The sequence below is a fragment of the Neolamprologus multifasciatus genome, chromosome 8, assembly GCF_963576455.1.
Source record: "Neolamprologus multifasciatus chromosome 8, fNeoMul1.2, whole genome shotgun sequence".
Classification (NCBI taxonomy): Eukaryota; Metazoa; Chordata; class Actinopteri; order Cichliformes; family Cichlidae; genus Neolamprologus; species Neolamprologus multifasciatus.
In genome coordinates this window covers 19,166,287-19,193,562 of record NC_140446.1, presented here as the reverse complement: position 1 = coordinate 19,193,562, position 27,276 = coordinate 19,166,287, and the positions used below count along the sequence as shown (strand labels likewise).

Sequence of the window (27,276 nt, the reverse complement as noted above, 5' to 3'; positions counted from 1 at the left end):
TATCTACAAAAAATTTGTTTTTTAGACTCTTTGTTAGACTCTTTTAATTCAATTCAATTCAATTCAATTTTATTTATATAGCGCCAAATCACAACAAATGTCGCCTCAAGGCGCTTCATAGATACAGAGAAAAGCCCAACAATCATATGACCCCCTATGAGCAAGCACTTTGGCGACAGTGGGAAGGAAAAACTCCCTTTTAACAGGAAGAAACCTCCGGCAGAACCAGGCTCAGGGAGGGGCGGCCATCTGCTGCGACCGGTTGGGGTGAGAGAAGGAAGACAGGATAAAAGACATGCTGTGGAAGAGAGACAGAGGTTAATAACAGATATGATTCAATACAGAGATGTCTATTAACACATAGTGAGTGAGAAAGGTGACTGGAAAGGAAAAACTCAATGCATCATGGGAATCCCCCGGCAGCCTACAGCTATTGCAGCATAACTAAGGGAGGATTCAGGGTCACCTGGTCCAGCCCTAACTATATGCTTTAGCAAAAAGGAAAGTTTTAAGCCTAATCTTAAAAGTAGAGATAGTGTCTGTCTCCCGAATCCAAACTGGAAGCTGGTTCCACAGAAGAGGGGCCTGAAAACTGAAGGCTGAAGGTTTAAGTGATAAGGCATGGAGGACTCAAAGTATTACAGACTCACTTGTTCATGTGTGGGTTTTTTGGTGTTAGAATGATATTAGTAAATGGTAAACATCATCTATGCAAACAGAATTTTCCTCTCAGTACTGCAAAATTTATTGTGTTAGAAGTAACAGTCTTTCTAACATTTATTTACTTATTTATTTATTGCATAAAATGATGAGAAAACATAAATTAATTGTATTAGGATATCTTAGATTATCTGTGATAGCTATGTGAAGGGAAACACTATGACCATGATGCCAGGTTTATAAATGGCGGTTAAAAGCTTTAACAATGGTTACAATGGTTACAATGGTTTTATTCAGTCCTGTGTTGCTGTGTCTTTAAGAAAGACCATATTGCAGTAAAAGCTCTTCACACTGCACCTCCCTAAGTGACATATTATCTTTTATAACAAGCGACAGGTCATGACACTTTCTGTATGTTTGCATTTTGAGATACGGTAAGCTCATGCTACTATAATATTACAATGAGGCTTAAAATCAAGTTTTTATATTGGTGTGTCATATGTAAAAATTCTGTAAAATCAACTTTGTTTTTTTTTACCTACAGTTGTACTAAGTGTCATTTTTATGGGATGACAGGTGCAATCTGTTAAAACTCAGTGCGCCACAAAGGGAGATACTGTCTGCTTCTTCTATAGGCTGCTGACAAACACATCAAATGTTTCTTGTTTCTCAACAATTTTTAAAATGACGATACTGTGAGTAAAATATAATAGAGTGACTACAGGTAGACCTTCAACTTAAAGTCAGTACTTCAAGTCTCATATATTAACTGTTCCTATATGCTCACATAAAGCATTATGTAAAGGGAGACACATCATTACGTTATGACGCTATGCTTTCTGTTAGCTTTATCTCTATGATTTATGTTAGGAAGATCTTCCTATTGTTTTATTATCATGTAGATTAGCACGCTATGATAAATCGGACATTATAATTGTTTTTGTTTATGTATTTCTTTTACCAAGTAAATACAGATTAAATCATGAATGATTGTCATTTCAAGGATTTATCACAGTTAATGAAAGTCTGTATTTGACATGAGTGGATTGTGGTGTGGGGCTTTTTTCATTCACTATGTGTCTATACATCTCTTTCCATTTAATTATTATTATTATTCATCTCTGGCCCTCTTCCACGGCGTGTCTTTGTCCTGTCTGCCTCCCCTCACCCCAACCCGTTGCAATAGATGGCCCTCCCCAAGCGTGGTTCATCTGGAGGTTTCATCCTGTTAAAAGGAATTTTTTCCTTCCCACTGTCTCCAAAATGCTTAGTTATAGGGAGTCATATGATTGTTGGGGTTTTCTCTGTTTTCTTTGTATTATTGTAGGGGTTCACTTTGCAAAATAAAGTGCCTCGAGGCAACTGTTGTTGGGTTTTGTCGCTAATATTGAATTGAATTCAGTAAGAAGCACAGAGAAGCAGTAAGTCTTTTCCTGCACTGGACGTCTTTAAAATGCTTTCTTTTTTTCTTGCAGTAATGCCTGCAGATAGACCCAATTCCAGCAATGACTGAGGCGGTGAATATCCTTCAATATATGTGAGTTGTCTCGTTTTGTCAAGAAAAAATCTCTATAAACAAAGGGGATTGCCAATAATTAAATCTTAAAATGGTATAAATGTGTTCCCAGGTTCCCAGTCTTAGTCCTTGCCCTAGCTGCTATACTATTCTGCTTCTATATCCATGCAAAAAAGAAAAGAGCAGAATTTAATGTCACCATACCGATGCAAGATGACACCAATTCTTCATCACCCATTTCTTTGTCGGAGGATCAGCCAGAAGTGGACACACGTTATGATCCTCCTCGCTACAGCACAGTGGATTTCCCACCACCATACTCACTGGTGCGTGACCAAATTCTATAGCTAGCTTCTGAATCACATTGCACATAGATTTGAGCTATGAGCCTAAGGGATGGATCTGTCTCCAGTGGTGAAATCTGGTATAGAGTAACAGACAGAACTAGAGTTTCATCATTAAGCCTGTGTAGATTCACACAGACTACTAATGGTAGTCTTGAGTGACTAAAAAGAAAGAAACTGGGCTTCTTTTCTTTGATTTGTGAAGACATTTCACCTTTCATCCAAGAGGCTTCTTCAGTTCTAAAACAGCAGATGGAGTATTTACTCTCTAGTGGGGTTGTCTCCTTGGAGGTGGCCTGGAAGGTTGTTGACCTACTATTAATCATCTGAGTCGTTACGATGTAAAACAAAGTATATATGACCCTAACGACTCAGATCATTAATCATGGCTCAATGACCCCAAGGGCTACCTCCAAGGTAGCTCTCCATTAGTTGTTTGAGTTAGCCTATTCACAAACCAAAAAGAAGTCCACTTGCCTTCTTTCCAAACTTTCAAGGCATCCCACCATCCCAAGATGCCACCATTACAAGTGAATGTGAATGTTTTCCCGCCTATATGTTTCCCTTATCAACTGAAAGTGGTTTTATTGCAAAGCAGAAGCATGTGGGAACCAAAAAATGTATGCAGCAAGTGGCAGACCATATAAAGTTTAGGAGGTTGCTGAATGCTGAGGCACATGATGTGCAGAAATCGAGCTTAATGGCATGGATGACCATGGCTGAGATGTAATATCTAGGTGCCTCATTACTTTGTTCATATAGTGCATGTAAGCCTTTGTGGTGCACATCTATGTGATGGATATGCCCGCATAAGCAAATGATAAATGAAAAAAACAAACAGATTTGTCCTACAGAGATTTGAATTGCAGAAAAAATTAATTAATGAAATGATTAAATTCCACCAGGCGTTATCTTGAAAGGACTGCAATGTCCTCAAGAGAAAAACACTTTTCACACAACACTGGTTATTAATTTCAAACCTACAAACTAGTAAGAAAACCAACATAATTTTTTATCTTTATTTTGAAAACACAAAGCTTTTCCAGTTAGCTTAGCCTTAGCACAGACTGCAGGGAAAACAGTCTGAGTCTGGCAAAATAAAGCAATAAGGCTCATTTAGCAGTTGCTGTTAAACTCACCAGTGAACCGCTGGTTTATTTATGTTGGCTTAATCGCTGCAAAAACTAAAACATAAAACAAGCTTGTGTACGGAACTGCTTCTTGGCTGCACGCAATTGTTTTCCATTTCCAGATGTTTCCAGTGATTGAACTAATCTAAAGCTTACTGAGTGTTGGGAAAAGCTGGGAAAAAGCTTTACAGGCAATGCAATTAAACACTGTTCAATAAATTCAAACTGAACTGTGTAAGGACAGTCTAACTTTGAACTCTACTTTCCTACAGTTTGATCCCAGGCTCATAGGTGTCTGCCCAAGTAGCCCACCGCCTGCCTATGACATGTATCCAATAATGCTGCCTCTGGCACCTCATTACTGGACGACACCAACTGGACATCAACAACCAACCCCATCATCCTCGGGCAATAATTCTCCTCACCCAAATCCTCAGAGGTCACACAGATTACACTCGACTTGAACTGTCGACAACAGCAGAATGTATCATGTCTCATATATGCATTTAAAAGTGTTGTTTTCTCTTTTATTGAATATAACTTGAAGTTTAAAAATGATTATGCACTATGCATATTCTCTATTTCAATTTTAATAGTTGTTATAGGAAGATTCAGACTACAGTGTAGTAGTTCCCTGGTAGAACCATAAAAGCACCATGTATTTCTATATGTTGCATTATATACTCTTTATTACAATACAGTACGTACAGGTTGAAGGAAAAATAACATAAACAATGAATACGTTGCCAGAATTTCTTTTTTTAATTTTCTGAGTAACATGTACAGTGATAGAAGTGAAATGTTACATGATGAAAAAATATAACGTTTCCTTGGCTTTTCAACCATGTTAAGGCAAAAGTAAGCATTAAATTGAAGCCACTGATAAATATTTTTACTGTTTGTACATGAAAATAACAAAAAAAGTACTTCCATCAACTAGCCAACCAGCAATGTTAGGTTACATGTTTGCCTTACACAATCAGTGCATATTGTAGGCTACTTCGTCAGGTATTTTTCTTTCTTTTTCTTAATAGAGCTTAAGTGTTCTCAGTGCTACAAATACAAGTCCGACAGAATCAAGCAGACAGAAGTGACACGCTGTGATCCACTGGCTGGATCCTTTAACTGTCAAACAAACTAGAGCTTTACCAGCACGGGACAGGAAATGTTCAACGTATTCAACATTGAAAAGCAAATAAAACAAACTGAGACTTCAGGAATACTGCAGAAGGTCTCACTCTGTTTCTGTATACATATACATAGATATATATGAGAGTGTGTGTGTGCACATTAGGGTATCTCGTGTGTATTGCATGTATCTTCAAAATGATCTATTGCTGTTCAGTTTTCAAATCTGTGGACACAAATGAGATTACGCACAGTTCTGAACACATACAATCATACTGTATGATCAAATGATAAAATAGAGAGAATTTGATACAAATATGACATTTGGTATCTTTTATCCTTAACCAATCTGTCCTACCGATCCAATGTAAACATTACACTACATAAAGTATTTAAGATTTAAAGGCTAAAACGTTAAATGTCCTTCAAGGAAAACCTCCAACATAGCACTGTTACTTGCAAAACATATGCATTACTCTAAGTCTATATCCACATTTATGATAACACACGCACACTCACTCGCACTATTGCACTGAACCTCATAATTACCTCTAAGTCCTTCTTTACAAACATCAATAGAGCTTTATTCCAGTTCTGACAAATAAAGTACAACTTGACCTTAGGCTCAACAGAGGAACACTAACTTTGTACAAAAAAAATGCTCTACATGAGGCTGGTCTTCTGCAGTGTATCCGCTTCTTCACCACACGCCTCTGCCACCAATAGCTGCATGTGGAAACAACCCAACCCACCCCCCCTCTGGTGCGACCAGTGATGTATCGTCCCTCAACCTTTGGCCTGTGACCTTGGCACCTTGCTGGCGAGCTTTCGGTGACTCTCAGAAAACCCAGCTGACAGGCACCCACTGGTGCTCTGTCGACAGTTTCTCCAGCGCCAGCCGTAGACTTCGGAACGCCGCCTCGAGGCCATCGTTTATGATGCAAAGGTCAAAGTAATGTCCATAGGCTCTCTTGATGCGCTCACTCTCATCCACCGTCCTCTTTAGCTCTGAGTCCTGAAAGGAGTGTGTCAGGGAGAAGTGCTTTAGGGAAAGAATTGTGAACACTGTTAAAGCTACTGACACCAAGGGAGTGGACATAATGTTAAGAAACCAGAGAACTTTCACGACCCACAGCGAGCAAATCCAATATATATTTTTCAAACTGCAAAAATCCGTGCAACAACAAGTCATGGTCATAAAGTTTTTACAACTCTACCTGATTCAAGTCAATTTGACCGGTTTCTCCTTAAAGGTCACCTCTTTGGGCTGCTTCCAGCGAGGTTTCTATTTCTAAAGTGCTCTCTGGAAATCATGCTAATCAGGTGAGCAATTTAAATATACCAGCAGCAGTGGAAGCGAGTGCACCAAAGGAGCACATAAAGAAAGCCTTAAAGTCAGTTTAAATCAGTAATAACTTAAATAAATAAATAATAAAACATCGCGACCAGGACGAAAACCGCATTGTTCCTCCTGCATCAGAGGTTCGACTAGCGGACGAACTCTCCTTTCCAGCACCCTGGCATAGACTTTCCCGGGGAGGCTGAGGAGTGTGATCCCCCTGTAGTTGGAACACACCCTCCGGTCCCCCTTCTTAAAGATGGGGACCACCACCCCGGTCTGCCAATCCACGGGTACTGCCCCTGATCTCCACGCAACATTGCAGAGGCGTGTCAACCAGGACAGCCCTACAACGTCCAGAGCCTTCAGGAACTCGGGGCGGACCTCATCAACACCAGGGGCTCTGCCACCAAGGAGTTGTTTAACTGCCTCAGTGACCTCGCCCCCGGAAATTGGCGGGTCATTCCCCTCATCCCCAGACTCTGCTTCCTCCTCGGAAGACGCGTCAGTGGGATTAAGGAGGTCCTCGAAGTATTCCTTCCACCGCCTGACAATTTTCTCAGTCGACGTCAGCAGCGTCAGAAAAAGACCGAAAGTCTTTTTCCATGGCCTCTCCGAACTCCTCCCACACCCGAGTTTTTGCTTCAGCCACTGCCCGAGCCGCATTCCGCTTGGCCTGTCGATACCTGTCGGCTGCCTCCGGAGTCCCACAGGCTAACCAAGCCCGATAGGACTCCTTCTTCAGCCTGGTGGCTCCCTTCACCTCTGGTGTCCACCATTTGGTTCGGGGATTACCACCACAGCAGGCACCAACCACCTTGCGGCCGCAGCTCAATGCAGCAGCTTCGGCAATGGAGGCACTGAACATGGTCCATTCGGACTCGATGTCCCCCGCCTCCCTCGGAATGCTGTTGAAGCTCTGCCGGAGGTGTGCGTTGAAGATCTCGCGGACTGGGGCCTCTGCTAGTCGTTCCCAGCACACCCTCACTACGCGTTTAGGTGCACCAGGTCTGTCCAGCGTCCTCCCCCGCCACCTGATCCAACTCACCACCAGGTGGTGATCAGTTGACAGCTCAGCCCCTCTCTTTACCCGAGTGTCCAGAACATATGGTCGCAGGTCTGGTGATACGATTACAAAATCGATCATCGACCTACGGCCTAGAGCGTCCTGGTGCCACGTGCACTTATGGACACTCTTATGTTCGAACAAGGTGTTCGTTATGACCAAACTGTGATTAGCACAGAAGTCCAATAACAAAGCACCGCTCGGGTTCAGATCAGGGAGGCCGTTCCTCCCAATCACGCCCCTCCAGGTCTCGCTGTCGTTACCCACGTGAGCATTGAAGTCTCCCAGCAGGACAACAGAGTCTCCAGGTGGAGCACCTTCCAGCACCCCCCCCCCCCCCCCCCCCCCCCAGGGACTCTAAGAAGGCTGGGTACTCCGAACTGCCACTCGGCGCATAAGCGCAGATGACAGTCAGGACCCGTTCCCCGACCCTAAGGCGCAGGGAACAAACCCTCTCGTCCACCGGGAAAAACCCCAACGTACCGGCAGCAAGCCGAGGGGATATTAGAATACCCACCCCAGCCCGCCGCCTCTCACCAGGGGCAACTCCAGACTGAGACAGAGTCCAGCCCCTCTCCAGGAGACTGGTTCCAGAGCCCAAGCCGTGCGTAGAGGTGAGCCCGACTATATCTAGCCGGTACCTCTCAACCTCACGCACTAACTCAGGCTCCTTCCCCACCAGAGAGGTGACATTCCATGTCCCTATTGCCAGTCTTGGCAGTCGGGGGTCAGTCCGCCAGGGCCTCCGCTCCTGGCCGCCACCCGGCACACAATGCACCCGACCCCTATGGCGCCTCCTGCAGGTGGTGGGCCTGCGGGAGGATGGGCCCATGTCACCTCTTCAGGCTGTGCCCGGCCGGGCCCCATGGACTAAGGCCCGGCCACCAGACGCTCGCCCTCGGGCACCCTCCCCGGGCCTGGCTCCAGGGCGGGGCCGCGGTAACCCTATCCCTGGCAGGGTAAACTGTTCCCTCTGTGTTTTTTTTCATAAGGGTCTTCTGAATCGCTCTTTGTCTGGTCCCTCACCCAGGACCAATTTGCCATGGGAGACCCTACCAGGGGGCAAAAGCCCCCAGACAACATAGCCCCTGGGATCCCTGGGACACACAAACCCCTCCACCACGATAAGGTTGCGATTCACGGAGGAATTCGATCCCTATACAACCGTTGCAAGAGCTTGGTTCGCATTGCCGGCAATAAGTCGGACTCGTTCCCGGTGGGTGATGGGCTCCGCCAGGGCTGCCCTTTGTCACCGGTTCTGTTCATAATTTTTATGGACAGGATTTCTAGGCGCAGCCAAGTGGCGGAGGGCTTTCGCTTTGGTGGCCTCAGGATCTCATCTCTGATCTTTGCGGATGATGTGGTTCTGTTGGCTTCATCGGGTGAGGGCCTCCAGCTCGCACTGGAGCGGTTCGCAGCCGAGTGTGAAGCAGTGGGAATGAGGATCAGCACCTCCAAATCTGAGGCCATGGTTCTCAGCCGGAAAAGGGTGGAGTGCCCACTCCGGGTCGGGGATGAGGTCCTGCCCCAAGTGGAGGAGTTCAAGTATCTCGGGGTCTTGTTCGCGAGTGATGGGAGAAGGGAGCCGGAGATCGACAGACGGATTGGGGCTGCAGCTGCAGTAATGCAGACGCTGCACCGGTCCGTCGTGGTGAAGAGGGAGCTGAGTGTAAAAGCGAAGCTCTCAATTTACCGGTCGATCTACGTCCCTACCCTCACCTATGGCCATGAGCTGTGGGTAGTGACCGAAAGGACGAGATCGCGGATACAAGCGGCGGAAATGAGCTTCCTCCGAAGGGTGGCTGGCATCTCCCTTAGAGATAGGGTGAGAAGTTCGGCCATCCGGGAGGGGCTCAGAGTAGAGCCGCCGCTGCTCCACATCGAAAGGAGCCAGCTGAGGTGGTTTGGGCATCTGATAAGGATGCCTCCTGGGCGCCTCCTGGGTGAGGTGTTCCAGGCATGTCCCACCGGGAGGAGGCCCCGGGGCAGACCCAGGACACGCTGGAGAGATTATATCTCTCGGCTGGCCTGGGAACGCCTTGGTGTTCCCCCGGATGAGCTGGAGGAGGTGGCTGGGGAGAGGGAGGTCTGGGCCTCTTTGCTTAGGCTGCTGCCCCCGCGACCCGGCCCCGGATAAAGCGGATGAAGATGGATGGATGGATGGATAAAACATGTTTTGGGGTGGAAATGTGCAAAGACTTTTGCTACAAGTTTAAATATATATTTCTACATTGCACAAAAAATTACAGGAACACATCAAATGTTTTGGTTCAGATGTTGTCAAATCTTGAATCTACTCCACCAGAGTAACTGATATGAGCTGTTTCCAGCAACACAGGGGTCGCATCAAACTATAGAGCCAACAGCTACATCTCATTTGTTACTGTGCGCCTCTAATGATCTTGGTAGAGAACGAATGAAAGCACAGACTTACTGTTAACTGTTTTGTGACAACTCCTGACTCAATTGCCGACCTATTCATAGCTTTGAGGACCTCAAAGTCTGGGGCTTCGATGAACACAACGTAGGGCAGGAATTCAGATGTCCGCAGGACTTTAATAGCCTTAAGAGAAAAGCAGAAACAGTACAGATGTTTTACAATCACTGCATCACTTTGCCGCAAATGAGCAAAAACACTCAAACAAATCCAATATAAAAGCTAAGAATCCCATTAAAAACACCTGCAGCGTCTTCCTCTGACTTAGTTAATAAGATGTGTAAAAATAATTATCTGAGTGGATGCAGATCATTAAGAGATCCTCTTGGATAAATATTGATGAAAAGACTGAAAGCATTTCAGCAGCCACAAGCTGTTCTATCCTGGAGAAATTAAAGTGTAACCAAATAAAGAAGGTAAAGCTGTTTCCTCTACCTGTGGGTTAACATCCAGGATGCAGATCTTTCCTGTTTCTATCACATCGTGTATGGAGCTGATCTTTGTGCCATACAGGTTCCCGTCATACTCGCCGTGCTCCAGGAAACGCCCGTTTTTGATGTCACATTCCATTTCGCTGCGGCTCATAAAGGAGTACATCTGGCCATCTCTCTCATCCACCTTTGGTTTTCTAGAGGTGACTGGGTCATTGCAATAAACAGAAACATCTTGGGGTTTTTTTTTTTTAAACTGATCTGCACTAAAGGTTCAACTTCAGTTACAACAAAAACTGTGTGCTTTTACTGGTGAATATGACGTTGTGTGATGATAGCTTTACTCACAGGGGATTGTGGTGCCATAGCGTTGGGGATCTGACACCAGCAGTTTGTTCTTCAGGCTACGACGGCCGACACCCTGAGCTCCGATCAGAACCAGAGTCTTCCTCCTGAAGGGCGGGACTTTGGCAACCTCCTCGTAGATCCGCAACTCATGACGATCAAATTCTAATCGGGAAGTAATAATAAGTCAAACTGAGACAAGAAAAAAAACAACAAAAATCACAAGGTAGTGGATCATATACCATATATAGCTCATATAAAGTTACCTGCATTCTTGGTGGTCAAATACATCATCTTTTTCTTCTTCTTACCCACCACTCCTGCACAAAGAGGACCTGAGACAGAGCAGAGAGAAAAGCAACATCAAACCTTCAACCACTTCAACAAAATACCTCTGAAAACACTCCAAGAGCTGATGAAAATGTAAAGCGTTGGAGGGTTTTAAAGAGACCACTAGATGGCACTGTGCGCCAATACTAATTAGTTGTATACAACCAATCTGCTGCCAGGGACACCTGTGACTACACGATCTGCTGACCGTCTGTTCAGTGTGGCAGATTATTTGGCATAGGAGAGAGTATCTTCTAGAAGGAAAGTAATACTTGGAATCATGAGTACTCACATACTCAGTACTATCCTGATGACAAATTCACCTTGTCAAAGTAGGGCAAAAAATAATTATGACTTTGCTCTGAACAGCTATAGTTCTAATTATTAAATATTGTGTCCCAACTATATAGATCCGTGGATAAACATTATTGTATCAATTTCCAAATGTTTCATTCTCTCTCTGCTGGTATATGTGGAAAATATGCTGATAGACAGCTGTGTCCTTCCTGAGCGCCAAGGGCAGTACAGTCGGACTGTCATCTTCCTCTCCTCTACAAGTGAAGGGTATGCAGCTGGCTATGACTCACCACCTGTTTTGTTGCCACTGAGCAGAGCAGAGCAGTCAAATCTAAAGAAACACGGCGTCTCATGAGAGGAGAGATCATTATTGATCAGGTTTTACGGACGGTTGTCTTATCACCACTCATCAATCAAGCCTTCTTCTCGAGGAGTGGTAGCGCTTGAATGTCAGACCCTGCAGCTTAATAACCAACAGATTGGATCAGGCCACCTGAGTCACTCCGATGCTCATTACCAGTTCAGCACTCTCTGACTGAGGAGCAGACTGAAGAGGTGAGAGGAGGATGAGCGAACAGCGCCAGATGAAGCACTTGTATGATATGGAGAGGAACAGATGTTGGCTTTGTTGCCGGGGTGTTTGTGCAGCGAGGAGCCTGTATCGAATCTGCATAAAGAGAAGCGCTTCTCTGCTCTGCTGCATACCGCTAATAGGTGTACCTGTAGTAGCGAGCTCCAGATCTCTCTTCACAAAAGCCTTCCTCTTCTCCTCAAGTAGCTGGCTTGGAATTAGACCTGCGCTGCCACCTTCTATATGACAGGCCTACGAAGGGGAAACGCACATGCAACATGAAGCGGCTAACAAATCGAAACATCTTATGTGGCTAAAATACGCACATGTGGCTGTACTAACCTGCCACCAGTTGAGGTCCTCCTGGTTAAAGATCTGCAGAATGTCTCCACTGTTGAAGCTAAGCCCCGCCTCCTTACATGGAATCAGGTTATCATGAGACGGGTCGTAATCAAAGTGACACTTCACAAAGGCCTGAATGAACAATTACATTAGAGAGAGGGAACATGTCAGTCAAACCTTTTACACCCAACATAGAATCGTGATGCTTCCTGTGTGTACACGCGATCGGCTTAGATGGACTGGATGACCGACTGTCCATCAATATGAAACAGCCCTTGCCCATGTAAAGCCTTCCCTATCTCCCAGCTCGCTCTTCCGACAGCTCAAGCCTACAGGATTCAGCTCATAAACCAAACCATCTATCCCAACCCCCACTGATAGGACAAGGAGTCGACGGACTGAGACAAAAAAATAAATAAAAAAAAAACACGGAGAAAAAGAGGGAGAGAGAAATAAAGAGAGAGCCAAAATCTGTAGCCATGGCAACCATCCCCTCCTCCCCCCTCCACGCTTGACGTCGTCTCTTTTCTGAACTGATGCATGAACATAAAACGGGCTTTGCCATCCTGTACCGTACTGCCTTTGCGTGCGTGCGTCCTTCCCTCTGTAAGGACACGACAGACAGACGGACAAACGCATATTCTCCTTTAGCCAAAGCGAGCTGTCAGTTGAGTTTAGTCGCCAGCGTTACAACCAAGCTCCATGCCTGGAGCGCAGACAGCTGGATTACACTGAGACTTCTGGGTACAACTCTAATCGTAGCATCGACACCACATACGCTGTGCGTCCACCTACACAGCTCTTAACTGTGCGAGCACAACCAATCATTCTTTAATGTCTCCCGCGGACAGATTTCTCTTAAGTATTTAAGTAGGGCAGCTTTCATAGAAGAAAGGAAAACTAAACCCTCAACAAAGCGAAGGCTTTTAGACCATAATGTATGCCGGAGATATGTATTCTTACAAAGAAATCTGCATCTTTTGAAATCCATGAAGAGCTATACCTGAGGATAGACTCTTCTGAGGTGCTGAATGGAAAGGAGGTGATTTCTCTTATACATGAAGGCCCTCTTTCAGCAATTTTGCCAGACTGAACGCTGTCTTTTGGTGCAGGGTGCTATCATCCTAATGTGTGAAATACTTCTGTTCTGTAAGGTTCTGCTACCATCGTAAAGATACGCACAAGGTGTCTTTTGAAGTCAGTGCCTTGACACATTAGAGTGTATAAGGGAGGGATGGTGATTTGTTGGCCGCAGTCCTTTCAAGGAGTTTGTTTTGTTTTGCTTTTACTCCCTGCTGTTTTGTTTACTTTCATGTTCAGCTGCTGGTCTGGTTTTTACACCAAAACGAATGAGGTTAGGTTTAGAAACAGATCGTAATTTTGGAATAAAACACACCCCTGGAATTAAACTTAATGAGTTTAATTCACAGACAGTATAAAAGACAGGCATCACCCACTGGTTTCCGAAGTCATAGAGTTGAGTGTTTCAGACATCACCATGTTGGTTTATGCTATCTATGGTTTAAACGTGATACTATTGGTCCTTTACAAATGTGCGTGTGTGAAGATGAGAGTGAGAAACCCGTCTTAGTGTGACAGTAACCTGATGCACGCACTGAGGCCAAAGCATCGCTTGTATTTGATCAATTAAATCCCGGAAATAGACAGAAATAGACATTTTTCACACAAATCTAGTCAGAAACAGGTGTCTTAAAATTTTGTCCTCATGATGTAACTTTTTCCTCAGGAGGAAAATTTACCCAAAGATATTAAAGTTTTTTCTGTCATGCATGTCTGAACCAATAAATTAGACTTTAAGTCTAAGCTTTGCAAATTCACAGCTTTGTTCACACTAGAGGACTATAAAAATACATTTCTAGTAGGTGGTGGACACAAAAACAGTTTAACTGCAAACTATCTTTATAGTATAATCTCATATGTAAGCTGGATTTTTTTTCACCTATACAAATACAGGCCGTTTACCATTTACCATTCTTTTCTTTTCTTAAACGATGTTCTTGTATATGTTGGTTAGACATAAAGAATTTATTTAGCCCGGCTTCTCAAGATTCACTGCACTTTTTCCTCTTCGCAGAGGCCAATCAGTAGCAGTGTTGTGTACACTGCATCCTCTCATCCTTGCATCCTATTGGCAAAAATTTACCAGGCAAGATAACCCATTTCTATTTCCCCTCAATACTAAACTCGGTGAGTGGGTTTCAGTATGATCAGAGTCTGATTCTTAGAAATCTAATGCTCATCAGCTAACATAACCAGGGGAAAGCACTGACATCAGCTAATACCTAAGCACTACACCAAACAATTTCCTGCAAACATTTGATAGTCAATCAACTGTGGCATCTGAAATAATGACAAAAAGGCAAACATATGAAGGGGATCCTCTGCGTTATAAACTGCCTGTGAGATCTTTCTCTAGCTTGCTCATGCCGATTTCAATTACAGATCCATTATGCATGGGTGCAGGAAACCTGCTCTGCATTTGGATAAGTGACAAAGCTGTAATGCACATATTAAAGCTAAATAGCCAGTGTCATCTAAAAAGTCCCATTATGGTATTACATAATGATTCCTGGCACAGCGTGCAAGGTTATAGATAGCAGAGTGGATGCCAGGGAGGACATTAAGTGGTGCTTACTGATGAAAATGACTGTATACTTTTAAATCAATTTAATCTTTTTATGCAATATTTATTCCACAATGTATTCTATTTTAACAAAAACAGAAGCTTAAATGTGGAAGATCAAAGCATTTCGAGCACAGAAAGTTCCATTAAAGTGTCCTTTTTATATTTATTTCCAGCTCCAGTTTGTGCCATTTAGGTATTTTGGGCATCTTTCATGTGTGTCAGATCAAAGAGCAACAGCTATGATGCAGCAGAGTTTGCAGAACAAGTTTTAACCGCACAGATTTAACGTGACTTGAAGCAAAGCCTGAATCGGGTTTGCTTTGTAAACAGTCCTTACCCTTTAAAAATGACCGACCTGTCTAGGTGTGTGCGGCTCCTGGTAGCTGGGCAGGATCTTCAGTACAACGCTGCCGCTTGCCTCCTTCAGCATTTCCTGGAGGACTTTGGGGTCGTTGCCGACCTCTTTGCCGTTCACCTCCTTGATGATGTCGCCAACATGAAGCAGACCTTGCTGGTCAATCATGCCACCGTGGAGGATCCTGGCAATCACCAGCTCACCGCTCTCTACTCGAAAAGTCACTCCCTGTGCACATGTACAGAGTCTCAGTGTAATAATTATTTTGCATGCGGGCTAACTAGAGAAGGAGACCCAGGGGGACAGCCTGGCAATGTCCTCCACTGTAAAGTGGTTTAAGAGACGAGTTGGGGTGAGTGTTTAATTTAATTGTGAGGGATGAAGCCAATGGTAAAATCACTTGAGCGGAAATTAGGAAGCCAACAGATGCAAACATATCTACTGTTATATTAGAAAGACATTTAGGCTTAAAGAGATATATTTCAGGCTTCTTGCTTTAACATCACTATTATTGCACCTTATTTTTCTTCTTCATCTTAAACTAATGTCTCGTCACCTCTGACCCATGATTGATTGATTCGAGAAAGATGGCAGAGAGTTTGTGTGCAGAAAGTGAGACAATAGGGCATCTGGCAAAGTTATCATCAAATTATTCGTATGTGCCTGCTCACCGTGGACATAAATCACATCAATTTAGCGCTACAATGCCGCATAAATCTGACTTTTGTCTCTTTTTAACAATGGTAGAGAAAAATCTCATTATACTGAGTGCATATGCTCCACCCAAAGCATAAATCCTCCACTTCTCTGGGGTGTTTTATCTGCTTACAGTTTATAGTCAGGCTCAATCCAGCCTTAATGATTACAATTTGCAGGTTTTCTTTACTGAGCAGACTTACCAGGTGCTCACCAGACACTTTACGGATGCCGACCATCCTGACTGCATCTGGAGGAACCGGCTGGTTGTTGAGGGCTGCATCCATGAATGAACACGGGCTCGGTGGTGGAGTCTCATAGTTTTTGGATGCCACAGAATCATGAGTCTCCAGGAGGGACTGTGAACATACCGACAGGTGATGTAATCACACATGAAGACGTAATACACATTACATAAACTGCAAAAAATTATCTTGTCTTGCTCTCATCAGTGAGGCTCTGCCATCAGAGCAACAAAGTACTGCAGCTCCAGTAAGGGAAATCATGTTTCATGAAGCTTAAAAAGCTAGACAAGTGCTGGTTTATTAAAATTAACATTTGATGTGAGGGATGTGTCGTGTTTTCCAGACCTGGAAGTGGGGTTCCTTCAGGATGCGAACAAGCTCATCAGCTGCCTGGCTTCTGTGCGCGAGCGGGCTCAGCTCTTTGAGGATGTCCTGGACCAGCTCCACATTGTTCTCACGCACAGCTTCAAGCTTGGGTTCCTCAAATCGCTCATGAGCCTAGGATTCGATTAATATAAGACAGATGTTACTCCAGGCTATCCTTCCAATCTCAGTCCATTACCTGTCTCTCTTATTATGTGTTGTGTGTATTTTCCACTGATGGAGCAAAACTACACAATCTCCTACTTTATTTTATTTTTAATGAGTGCAGCAAAGTAGCTTGTCAAGTTACAACAAATTTAGCAAAGCAGAAGTAGCAAAGAGGACAATAACAAACAAAACAAAACTAAGTAACCTCAATCCAAGCTCCTGCAGAGACAAGCGCACAGCCTGTGTTCATAAATGGTGACTCGATGATACAAAAATAAAAATAAATAACTACAGGCACCAAGTTGAGCAGAAACATGTACCCTGCAGGTTTTTCAAGGTATGATGTGAGACATCAATATTTCAGGGAGCATTCATTTTTCACTTTCCGCTCCCCTGCTGCTAAAGATAGACGTACACAAGGTCTCCACACCTCTGGCTCTGAGTGAGCAAACATATCATGTGACTCTTGACTCTGGGTTAAACCTCTCTATGGTATACCATGCTATGCTCCGCAAACCATTCAGCTGCTACAGAACTTAATTACATGCAGACTGTTTTTCTAAAACCAAATGCAAATGCAATCATTTACAGTGACACAATTGGCAGCTGCACACTATCCGGTGCTGTGCTTGTAGATTCATATTGTTAGGCAATCCCACAGAGTATTTGTGTGGTGGGACTGACTACTACCCTGGCAGCTAAAATGTTTGTTTGCTGAGGATGAGATGAAGGATCCATGGCGGGGGACAAGAAATGTACACGTAAACGCACAAACAGATCCACAGATATTCAGTCAAACACATAAATCTATGTACTTAACTACACGGTACTACACACAGAGGGATACAAGGTTTTATCTTCAGGCATTCGAGCAAGCACGCAGCTCTTTTCTAACCTTAAGGAACAACATAGTATGAGCAGCGAGTAGAAGTAGGAATAACTGGTATACACACAATGCGAGTCTGTGTAAGTGAAGAAAAACATCTATTCTGAAAACTGCAGTAATAACATATTTATTCTCTGGTGATGAGTGGCATTCCTTTTAGAAGTAATTTCAGCACAATTAAAAAGCAATCTCTTAGATTATAGTATTACCTAATGATAAGAGTACGTAAGAAAACGTCCACATAAAATAAAATAAATTTTAAAGAAAACATTGCCATGACCTTACCTATGTGTTACAGTGTCCATCCTACCATTCACCTACTTCTGGAAATCCTGACTTAACTTGCAGAGCGAGCTGTCATTGGCAGCACCTCTTCAATCACATGCCCAGCACGCAGGACTATTAATTCCCCTCAGAGTGACAACTCAAGCTGACCTAAAAGCTATTCGCTGCAGTTTCAGAGATGCTGCAACAGCAGCAACATTTTATCCCTCTGGCATAAAATGATGCAAATACTGCCACGTGTAAACGCTGTTCTCTCTGCCACCTCGCTAACTGACCTTAACAAGCCTGCTAACGCAACCATATCCACGAGCTCAGCTGAATGCCTGGAAGTCATGGACGGAAGTAACAACTAAGAAGAAAATGCAGTGGCATGGTTACAGTAACAGACTGCGTTTTTAAAAAAGTAACTAAATAACAACTAAGTAACTTAATAACTTCCTACTTCACCTCGTTCTTGAGGTATCACATTCACAAACTTGGGTGTCGATGCCGCCTGCCCACCCAGCCAGTGGCCAACAATACCCTGCCAGCCTTTTATAGCTGAGGGGTATAAAAAGTAATCTGAGGAAAAGAGTTTCTCCTTTTTCTTTTTCTTCAACTGCAAATGAGTTAGCATCGCTTTATTTGACCTTCATACATTTAATAAGCACCACCATACTAAGTCAGGACTCTAATGACTCTAAGTCAAATATTTCTAAATTGGCCATCTGTGTTAATCCCCGAGGACTGATGGATGGCTGGGTGGATGGATGGCTGGGTGGAAGGATGGATGGATGGATGGATGATCCGTTTAGAGCAAGCCCATGTTAAAATAAAAATATTCATATTTGGCTGAAGTGTACCGAGACTGATAAGTATCCACATTTTCTCCCACCCCTAGTAATCAGTAGTACAACTCTTTTTTTAAGGCTAATGAGCACTGGTGCTCTAAAGACAACCAGTTAACAAAGCTGGCGCAGCAGTGTTACAATTATATTAGTCTGTAAAATTCACTCTCTCATTTTTGCCATTTTACAAGCTGCATGAGACGATTTCCTTGCCTTTGCCTAAGATATCAGCTGTAATTCAACAGGACCTCTATGTCAGCTGTAGAAATAAACATAAACTGAATGCCAGGTTTGTGAGACATGAGGACCTTATTTTAAAATAATCCCATGCTATAGTACTGTTTGGTCCATTTACTTTAGTCTGTTGTTAGGTGGTTGCCAGGCAATGTGATTGCACCATATTAAATCACATATATCATTCAAATATTAAAATTTTTTATAAGGTGTTACAGGTGCAAAGATGCTAAAAATTAGTTAGTGGTTGGTTGCTGGGCAACACAATGATGCCTTAATATCTAATATAGATTAGAACCTTCAGGGTCCCAATATATATCACTGTGTGCCAAGTTGATGGTGCAGGAGGTCATGGATAACCACAGAGCCAGAGATTTGCTGTATTATAGAAAGATACTTTGCAGAAGCCATTGTGAGTAGTACCAAGGTTCATTATTTCAGAGCCACGTGGCATTGTTTTACAAAGACACCGGAGTCTCATTAACAGTCTGAACAGGCGGTATGTGACGGCTTAGAAATTAGATTAAATAGCACGGGGTACAAAGCTGAAAGTGTCAAAGCAAGCGTCGGCTCATTTAGTTGCCCTAACTACTTTAATAGTTCCGACTACTCTGTCAGAAAGAGAGCCAGGTGCTGAGTCAGTACCACAAAACTGATAATAATGAAGCGCTGCAACTGAATATTCGAGCTTCAGCTCCTCTTATCAATATCTGCTAAATGTCCTGTAATCATGATTCTGATTCTTTATAGAACTGTGGGTTGTGCTGATTGCATTGTTCTGTGCAATTAGCATAACTGCAGCCACCGTGCCATAAGCGTGCACACATGAACACTCGCTCTATCATCCCCGTCTCTCTGTTAGCATTTTCTCGGTCTCTCAGCACATCAAGCAAAAGCTCGTTAAGTGTTTATAGATCCACCACGAGTCGAAGGGAAACCACCGTCCAGGAAATCCTTCTTAAATCCTTCACCAAGACTCACAGCTTGCATCAAATTAATCTTTTATGACAATGCTCATCAATACACTGGGACTGTATGTCTCTAAGACACTCGGCACAAATAGCAGGGTCATGCTCTTGCCACGCACTCACACACACAAACATGCCTCAAAGCATACCAAAAACGAAGCAACAGAAAGGGACACAGAAAGAGAAAGGATGCAGGAGCATCTCCCTGGACAGAGAAACAACTTCAACTTTACTCTTAGCAGCACAAATATAAGGGAAAAATTAACTCTCTGTCTATACTTTAAATTACATATACTTTTTCCTTGCATGTGCAAGGAAAAAGTGCACAGCGGGGAACTTTTTCCTTATCCTCCTGTTGCTTGGGGAAAAAAGTCCAAGTTTTTAAAAAGGGATGAGAAAAATTCTGCTCTGGGCAAGAAGTGGGAGTGAAAAGTCTGGCACCACTCAGCTCTTCCACTCTTCTCCCTTCACTTCAAAAAGCTACACCCTGTACCTCCATTTGAATAAGAATGACCTAGGGCTGGTTTTGCATGAGGACAGCTAAGAAATTGCATCTCTCATCATGTGCATGGAGAGTACTACTTTGTAGTTTTTGAGAAATCAGCTCGGTTATTCAGCCATGCAGCCCATGTGCAAGTATACATCGTGATGATTGAAGAGGATCCACACTAAGACATCGTAGAGAAACAGCTGACTGTCACTAAAATCAGGCCTATGGAAAAATATTCAGTTACTGAATTGTTGATGGCACCTGCTCTATTATTGATACAGTAAATATTTTACCAGTCTAGACAAAAAAAAGAAGACTGCCAGTCATGTCTGAATTTTCTTGGACAAAAGGATGACTGAAGGATAACTGTATACAACTGTATACTGTATAAACTGAACATGTTTATTTTCACTGATGACAAAAAAAGAAGAGTGCATGTAGAGTTAATCAAAGATGTTTCAGTGGCATGGCAGCCTTTTTCAGCCTTGTTTCTTCTTTGCTGTAATACTTTAGTAGCGAGTATCACAAGGTGTAAGGTTCTCCTTTTACATTTTAGATTTTGGAAGTCTCATTAAAAACTGATGAATGCATCCTTTACGCTATGTCTCGCAGATGGTTTAGTACCTCACACAGCAGCAGCTCAAACCAAGGCTGGATACAATCAATTCCACAGTTATATTTTTGTCACATTTCACAGTGAAAGAAGAAGGCATCAAAACATTCTGTGTGTGAAAACCACACAGGCATTATAATGTACAGAGAGCTTGTCAAGCCTATGCAAAATGTGCAAGTGAGTCATTTTCAATGCAGTAAATATAAAGAGAGTTATAAGGAACATGTCTCATCTCTTATGAGCACAGCTTTTTGAATAAATAAATAAATAAATTTTAAATCTATGTCTAATCTAATCTACTTCATGTTTTTAGTGATCATTGGAGTTGCTACTGACATCTGCACTTGTCAAGTTTCAGACAAGTCAAGAATAAGTGGGCTGTTCCCTTCATGTGTGTTGTTAAAATGACTGACAGGCTTGAAAGAATAGGAATGCTAATACTTCTAAAAAAAAAGAAATATATGTTTATCTGTTATTTTTTGTAATGTGCAGAGACACATTTAACCTTTTTGTGTATTTTTGCATATTTTCTGGAATCCGTTCAACCTGCTGCAACAATGAAACACCTAGAAACAAGCTCCACCTGTGCCAACAGCAGTGACATAAGCCAGAGGTGTGTGTTAGCTGAGCATGCTCAGCTGGCTCTCCCAATCTCTATTAATGGGAGTGTTTATGAGGCAAACAAACTTTAATGACCAGTATCTTGTTCTCATTTGTCTCCAGTAAGGAGGGCAAATTCCTCAAAATATTAATGTTTATTCTAACTTTCTGAATTAAACTTCAAGCACTTCAAACCATTGAGAGAAGTTGTAAACCCCAAATTAAAAAAAAAACATGCTAATAATATTGCTAAGCAACAAAGAGAGGCTATGTGTGCTTCGTAAAGAGGTAAAATTTAAACAAGTAGCAGGTACAAAGTTTTTTTTCTAGTTTTCTTGCAATAGGAATTCTAAAACTCCCGTTTAAACAGTCAAATTAAAACATGCTAGTAAATCCATCCATCCCTTCTCTTCTGTTTATTGTTACTAAAGTTGCAGGGGAGGAGCTCGAGCCTATCCCAGCTACCAGATTGCGAGAAGCAGGGTACACCCTGGACAGGCGTCAGCCTGACATGGGGCTAGCACAATAATAAATCAATTTTAAATAATATTCAGAATAGAATTGTGGGTGGTTATTAAAGCTTAGTTTTTAATGCAGTCCATAAAAGTTTCCAGTTTTTCTGAGATTAATCAGAAAAGCCATGCACAGTGAATCTTAATTTCTTAAGTTTTAGATGCTTACCTGGCTCGTCTAATTCAGAAGAATCAATCTCTGTGCTAATAAACTGACAAACTCTGTTATTTTAAGCTTAGTTACGGACAGATTCCTGTTGTTTTGCTCTTTAACACCAAATATGGCTATAAGTGGATCTGGTTGAATAGTCATTTCAAAAATGTACTGACGGTATTTTAAAGACTTAACTCCAATACCCAGGTAGCTTAGTAACCAAAAAAAAAGGGGGAAATGACTTTTAATGTAACAGTGTTAAAGGTTTTCATAGGATCTGAAAATTTAAGAGAAAACACAAAGACTTGGCAGCAACTCTGTGCATTGAGGCATGTAGAAATGGTCAAAGTGACCTGCTGAAGTTCAACCCGAGCATCAAAATGGGAAAGAAAGCTGATTTTAAGTGACTCGAAATGTGGCGTGGTTGCTGTTGCCAGAGAGGTCAGAAAGTGCTGATCTACTGGGATTTTCCCAACATTCCCAGCCATCTCTGGGGTTTACAGAGAATGGTCTAAAAGAGAGGAAGCGAGCTGCAGTTCTCTGGGCGTAAATGCTTTGTTGATGCCAGAAGTCAGAGAAGAATGGCTTTTAAGAACATGACAATGAGTTCAATGTATACCACAGTCGCCAGATCTCAGTTCAACATAGCACATTTGGGATGTGATGGAATGGGAAATTCACATCATGGATGTACCCACAACAGATATGCAGCAACTATGTGCAGCTATCATGTGAATATCATGTGACCAAAATCTCTGAGGAATGTTTCCAGCACCTTGTTGAATCTGTTCTACAAAGAATTAAGATATGTTTAAAGGCATGCTGATGACTATACAGAAATAAACTTCTAACACTGAAGATTTCCATTTTATTCTGTGTTACTGAACTCAAAATTATAAATATGCATTCTTACAAAATTCTCTAAAACAAACTTGCATCTAACTTAAAATACGTCCCCAATGTTACTACATCACACAGACATAAACACTGTGACACAAATGACCCATACGTACACACTGTTAGTTACTCGTTGTGTTATATATGCAACTTTTCAAGATTGATCTGTACAAATTTTCACCCAACTTGTTACTGGCGCAGCCTTCTCTTGCCGTCCCAGGTGGCAACTGAATTAGCACGACTGATCACCGAAATAAGTCCCAGCTGCTCTGTCAGCCTTCGGGCATTGCCCACTGGAGCCACTGCTCCACCACTTCCCGACTGATGCCGGGGAGCCATCCGGCCGAGCCGACTAACCCCCAACCCCAAGTGGTACCCCAAATACTGTACCTACATACATCCAACTGCGTACTACAGCCACCCACTGCACATGCTCCACCCAGGTGTCACTATGGATGATGGATCATTCAGGTAGGCGGCAGCATATGCAGCGTGTGGATGCAGCACCCAGCCCATAAGTCACTGGAAAGTGTCTGGGACTCGAAAAAACAGAAAATTGGAAGTGTGGCAAAATGGTACAAACTGTACGGATTGGAACATGTTGTCTTTTCCTTGGACTCTAGAGACAAGGGAATCTGCCAGTAGCCCTTGGTTAAATCCAGTGTCGTGAAAAAGGGAGCAGTGCCTAACCGGTCCAGGAGCTCGTCGCATGGAATAAGTGTCAAACTGTGACACTTGATTCCTCTGTGGTAGTCAACACAGAACCCTATAGACTATGGGGCTACACCATCCTCATCCTCATGAATGAACTTACGACTCATGAATTTTAAAGTCTTATTCAGCCAATCCACCAGCCCGTCAGTCTGAAGGTGATAGACGCCAGTCTGAACTGATTTAATGCCCAGTAATTCATGCAGTTATTTTACTTTCGAGACATGAACGATGTGCCATGGTCAGTCAGTATCTTTTCGGGATGCTGACTCGAGAGATGACCTGAAACAGCACCTGCGTCACACTGTTTGCATAAATGGTCTGCAGCAGCACTGCTTTGGGACATCACGTTGCATAATCCACCAGAACTACTACAAAGTGATATCCACCAGTGAAATGTCACAATGAGGTCCATGCCAATGCGGTCATACGGGACCTCCATTAATGGTAATGGGCACAATGGTAATGGTAGTGGAAAACCACTTCCCAGCAGCTTTTAGGCACCAACTGGGTGTGTTCACCTTCCGTGCAAGTGTCACGACTCACTCGATAAAGCCTATGATTAACACAAAATGCAGGTAGGTCAGTGCTGCGTCAGGGCGTGGCACTTGGCCATTAATTCTTATCACCTGTTCTGAGCTAAGAGTTTCATCACAAACCCACTGCCTCACAACTCCTCTGCAGCAGAGCCGCAGAACACATCCACGCCACACACACATTTCACACACTTATATATGTATTTATTTATTGAAGTCATTCTCACCACTGGGCTCTCCATGATGCCTTTGAGGAAGATGAGGTCCAGGTCATTGGCAGTTGTGGAACTTGTGCTGTCACTCAGTGTGTCCAGGGCCTGATGCATGGCTATACAAACATCGGAAAAAGGAAAAAGAGAGAAAACACACAAAAAAAGAAAACAGTTTATGTCACTCTACTACTGTGCTACCTTCCACTGCTACCCATGGGAAACAGACTGAACAGCTCACCTCAAAGACAAAGGGAGCACATATACAGTAGCTCATACGAGTGAAAGAAGTCTGGAGGGAAAGTGAGCAGAAGGGAGGAGGGGAGGAGGGAAAGGAGGAGCAGCCTCACATCCTTTCCCAAGCAATTTCACCTCTGTCAGTCACTCTGCTCTTAAGTCTGTCACAAGTGGCAGTATCTTTCTCCCACAACTCCCAACTTCCTCCTTCCCTCTCTCCTACACATAAGTTCGCACACGCACACACACACACACACACACATTCACACACTAACTCACTCCAGCTATACAACAACACAGCTGCTGAAGTTGCTCAGCGAATAAACATTTTTTTCCATCAGAACACTGTTGTACAACTTGGATAAGAATAGATTTTAATAAGCCATAACTCAGCGGTCACGTTTTGAAATGAACTTTCTGGCTTGTGGAGAAGCTTCAGTGAGAAACCCATGAATGCATGCATGCTCCTCTCTCTCTGTGATGTAAACTCAGACTGCTAAACCCTAACGAATCAATCAGCAGCTGCAATGAGACATCAACAATTCGATGGCGGTCAGAGAAGGTTCAGTCTATCCTTAAAGCATTGCTTTCGACTTACACTCTGACTCCTACTGGGAAGCATTAATCACAGCACATGGCTGCCAGAAGAGTGGGTATTTCCATTAACAGGGAACAGAAATGGTCTAAGTTGGTAAACAGACACTAAGGCCTTTGAGTCAACCCAACACCGGTTCTTAATGTTTGAGATACTGGCAGAGCAGTGTCCCTGCACATATCCAACATGGCTGACTTCAAAGCTCTCACCACCTCAAAGGCTCATATTAAGATGTGACTGATCAAATAACAGGGCGGCTATTTCCTTTTGTGTTAAAAGTCTGTGTCCCAGTTTCCTGGAAAAGGTAGAAGACTGAGTGTGTTCTTACTCTGTTGAATTAAAAAAACAGAGCCCAACTAATGCAGGATTTTTAAGACTGGTTATTTAAAAATTCAACTTATCAGTCACTATGTTTTTCTTCCAGACACATTTAACAGATCCCTAACATTTGTTATGCATGTGCTTACTAGAAGAGGACAATGCAACTTAAAAGAAATCTTGTTTTATTGTCACAATCAGTTGCGGATGATCTGCTAGCACCAGCTGGCAGTTGTGTTTATGGCATTTCAAATGCCTGTCATTAACAGGGAAGTTGCAGAGTGCCCTCTAGTGGACAAACAATGCCACATCAACAGTAATTACACGATTGAAGGGTGTTTCTTTACGTTTTTAATTTTCGTTTACTGGCTGTTATGAATGCAGATACTGATATATCTCCCACAGTTAACATCAGCTAATTTAATAGCTCCACCAATCAAATGATCAGGCTAAAAATAAACAAACAAGTAAAATAATGAGAGAGCTAATACAGCTATCTAAAGCGACTCATAAAAAATAATTCTAAAGTAAATCGAATTTTGTTGTTAACAACAGCAGCAACAATGCAATTAATTGGCATAAAACGCATTGATTTATTCTTGTATAACTAACAGCCAAACTTTTGTTAAATGTATAATTTTACAATATATGCCACACCATATAACAGAACTCTGCAGACATTAACACCACATTAAATCTGTCCCAAAATAAAATTGATTTTTGATTTGATTTTCCACCTTCTGAGCTGTGAGAGCAAAAAGAGCTACAACACAAACACGTATAATAAAAAAAATAAACCAACATAAAACAGTAAACACATTTATCAGTAAGCCAGGAAATATCACATAATAGAAAACTTCACATTTTTGTTGCCCCCCTGAAAGCCTGATAACAATGAATGAAGCTGCTCCATTGACATTACACAATAACAAGAGTCTTAAATAATTTTATTAACTTACTTAATGCTATTTAATTTTCTTTTTAATGCTTGGTTCTCTACATGTTTCTGTTTCTGGCTTCACTGCACACTTTTTATTGATCATTAACCATAAAAATTTAGGTGTCCTAGTTTCATTTTAGTGAAGTGAAGCTCAGCATGTTCGCTAATTCATTCAACTTAGTTCCATATTTTTCCAAATAAAATTGGCAAATGGCTTAACAGTGACAGATTTGAGATATTTAGAGAGAAGCCACGAACCTATTTTTGGTCTACTTCTGTTAGGAAGTATTATTAAATGCACACTTGAAATACTAACAAACACATTGAGAGCAAGCTGTTCTTGTCTCTGCCTATAGCGAGAAATAAAAGGTAGAAAGGAAGAAAAGAAGACAACGGAAGACCACCTCAAAGATTACACAGTCCATCCGTCCTCTTGCCCAACAATTTCACAAGTAAATTAAATTAATAATTTCACAAGTCTTCCGCAGTGGAGTCTTTTTTCTCTTCCCTTTTCCCCCTCTAACACCAGCTCTGCTCCAGCAGGAGAGTTGCCAAGTTTGCGTCTGGCAGAGAATATCACACCAGCAGGCCTGGTTTACAGGTCCTGCATAATTCTCTTTAATCATTGCAACTGTAACGCAATTGTTGCTGTCACATCGGCCCTTTCCCCAATCTTAGTTCATCTCTGCTGCGCCCAGACACGTGTATTTCTTTTAGTCACATGTTTCACTTCCATCTTTTTTACCATCTTTTCTAGCTCTCATCAAACTTGTCACTGGCTGTTTTAATACACTTATACATCAGCCACTCTAACAGGCAGCTGCTTTACCAAAGCGTGTCAAAGATTTTACACA

At 42.6% G+C, this 27,276-nt stretch overlaps 1 protein-coding gene across 4 annotated transcripts in view; it reads right to left on the bottom strand.

The window, feature by feature from the left end:
• Nucleotides 1–4,389: 4,389 nt before the first annotated feature.
• The window catches only part of mpp2b (MAGUK p55 scaffold protein 2b), a 53,643-nt gene continuing 30,756 nt past the window's right edge, over nt 4,390–27,276 (bottom strand). For all 4 annotated transcript variants that reach the window (XM_085170351.1, XM_085170350.1, XM_085170349.1 and 1 more), the window contains 11 exons: nt 24,351–24,451; nt 16,225–16,377; nt 15,838–15,993; nt 14,939–15,166; nt 11,937–12,068; nt 11,744–11,846; nt 10,663–10,731; nt 10,400–10,561; nt 10,056–10,258; nt 9,618–9,746; nt 4,390–5,793 (listed from right to left, as the gene is read on the bottom strand). In XM_085170351.1, the coding sequence (XP_085026477.1) occupies nt 5,617–5,793; nt 9,618–9,746; nt 10,056–10,258; nt 10,400–10,561; nt 10,663–10,731; nt 11,744–11,846; nt 11,937–12,068; nt 14,939–15,166; nt 15,838–15,993; nt 16,225–16,377; nt 24,351–24,451 (1,613 nt within the window). In that variant the 3' untranslated portion in view covers nt 4,390–5,616. The remainder of the gene's footprint in view (nt 5,794–9,617; nt 9,747–10,055; nt 10,259–10,399; nt 10,562–10,662; nt 10,732–11,743; nt 11,847–11,936; nt 12,069–14,938; nt 15,167–15,837; nt 15,994–16,224; nt 16,378–24,350; nt 24,452–27,276) is intronic.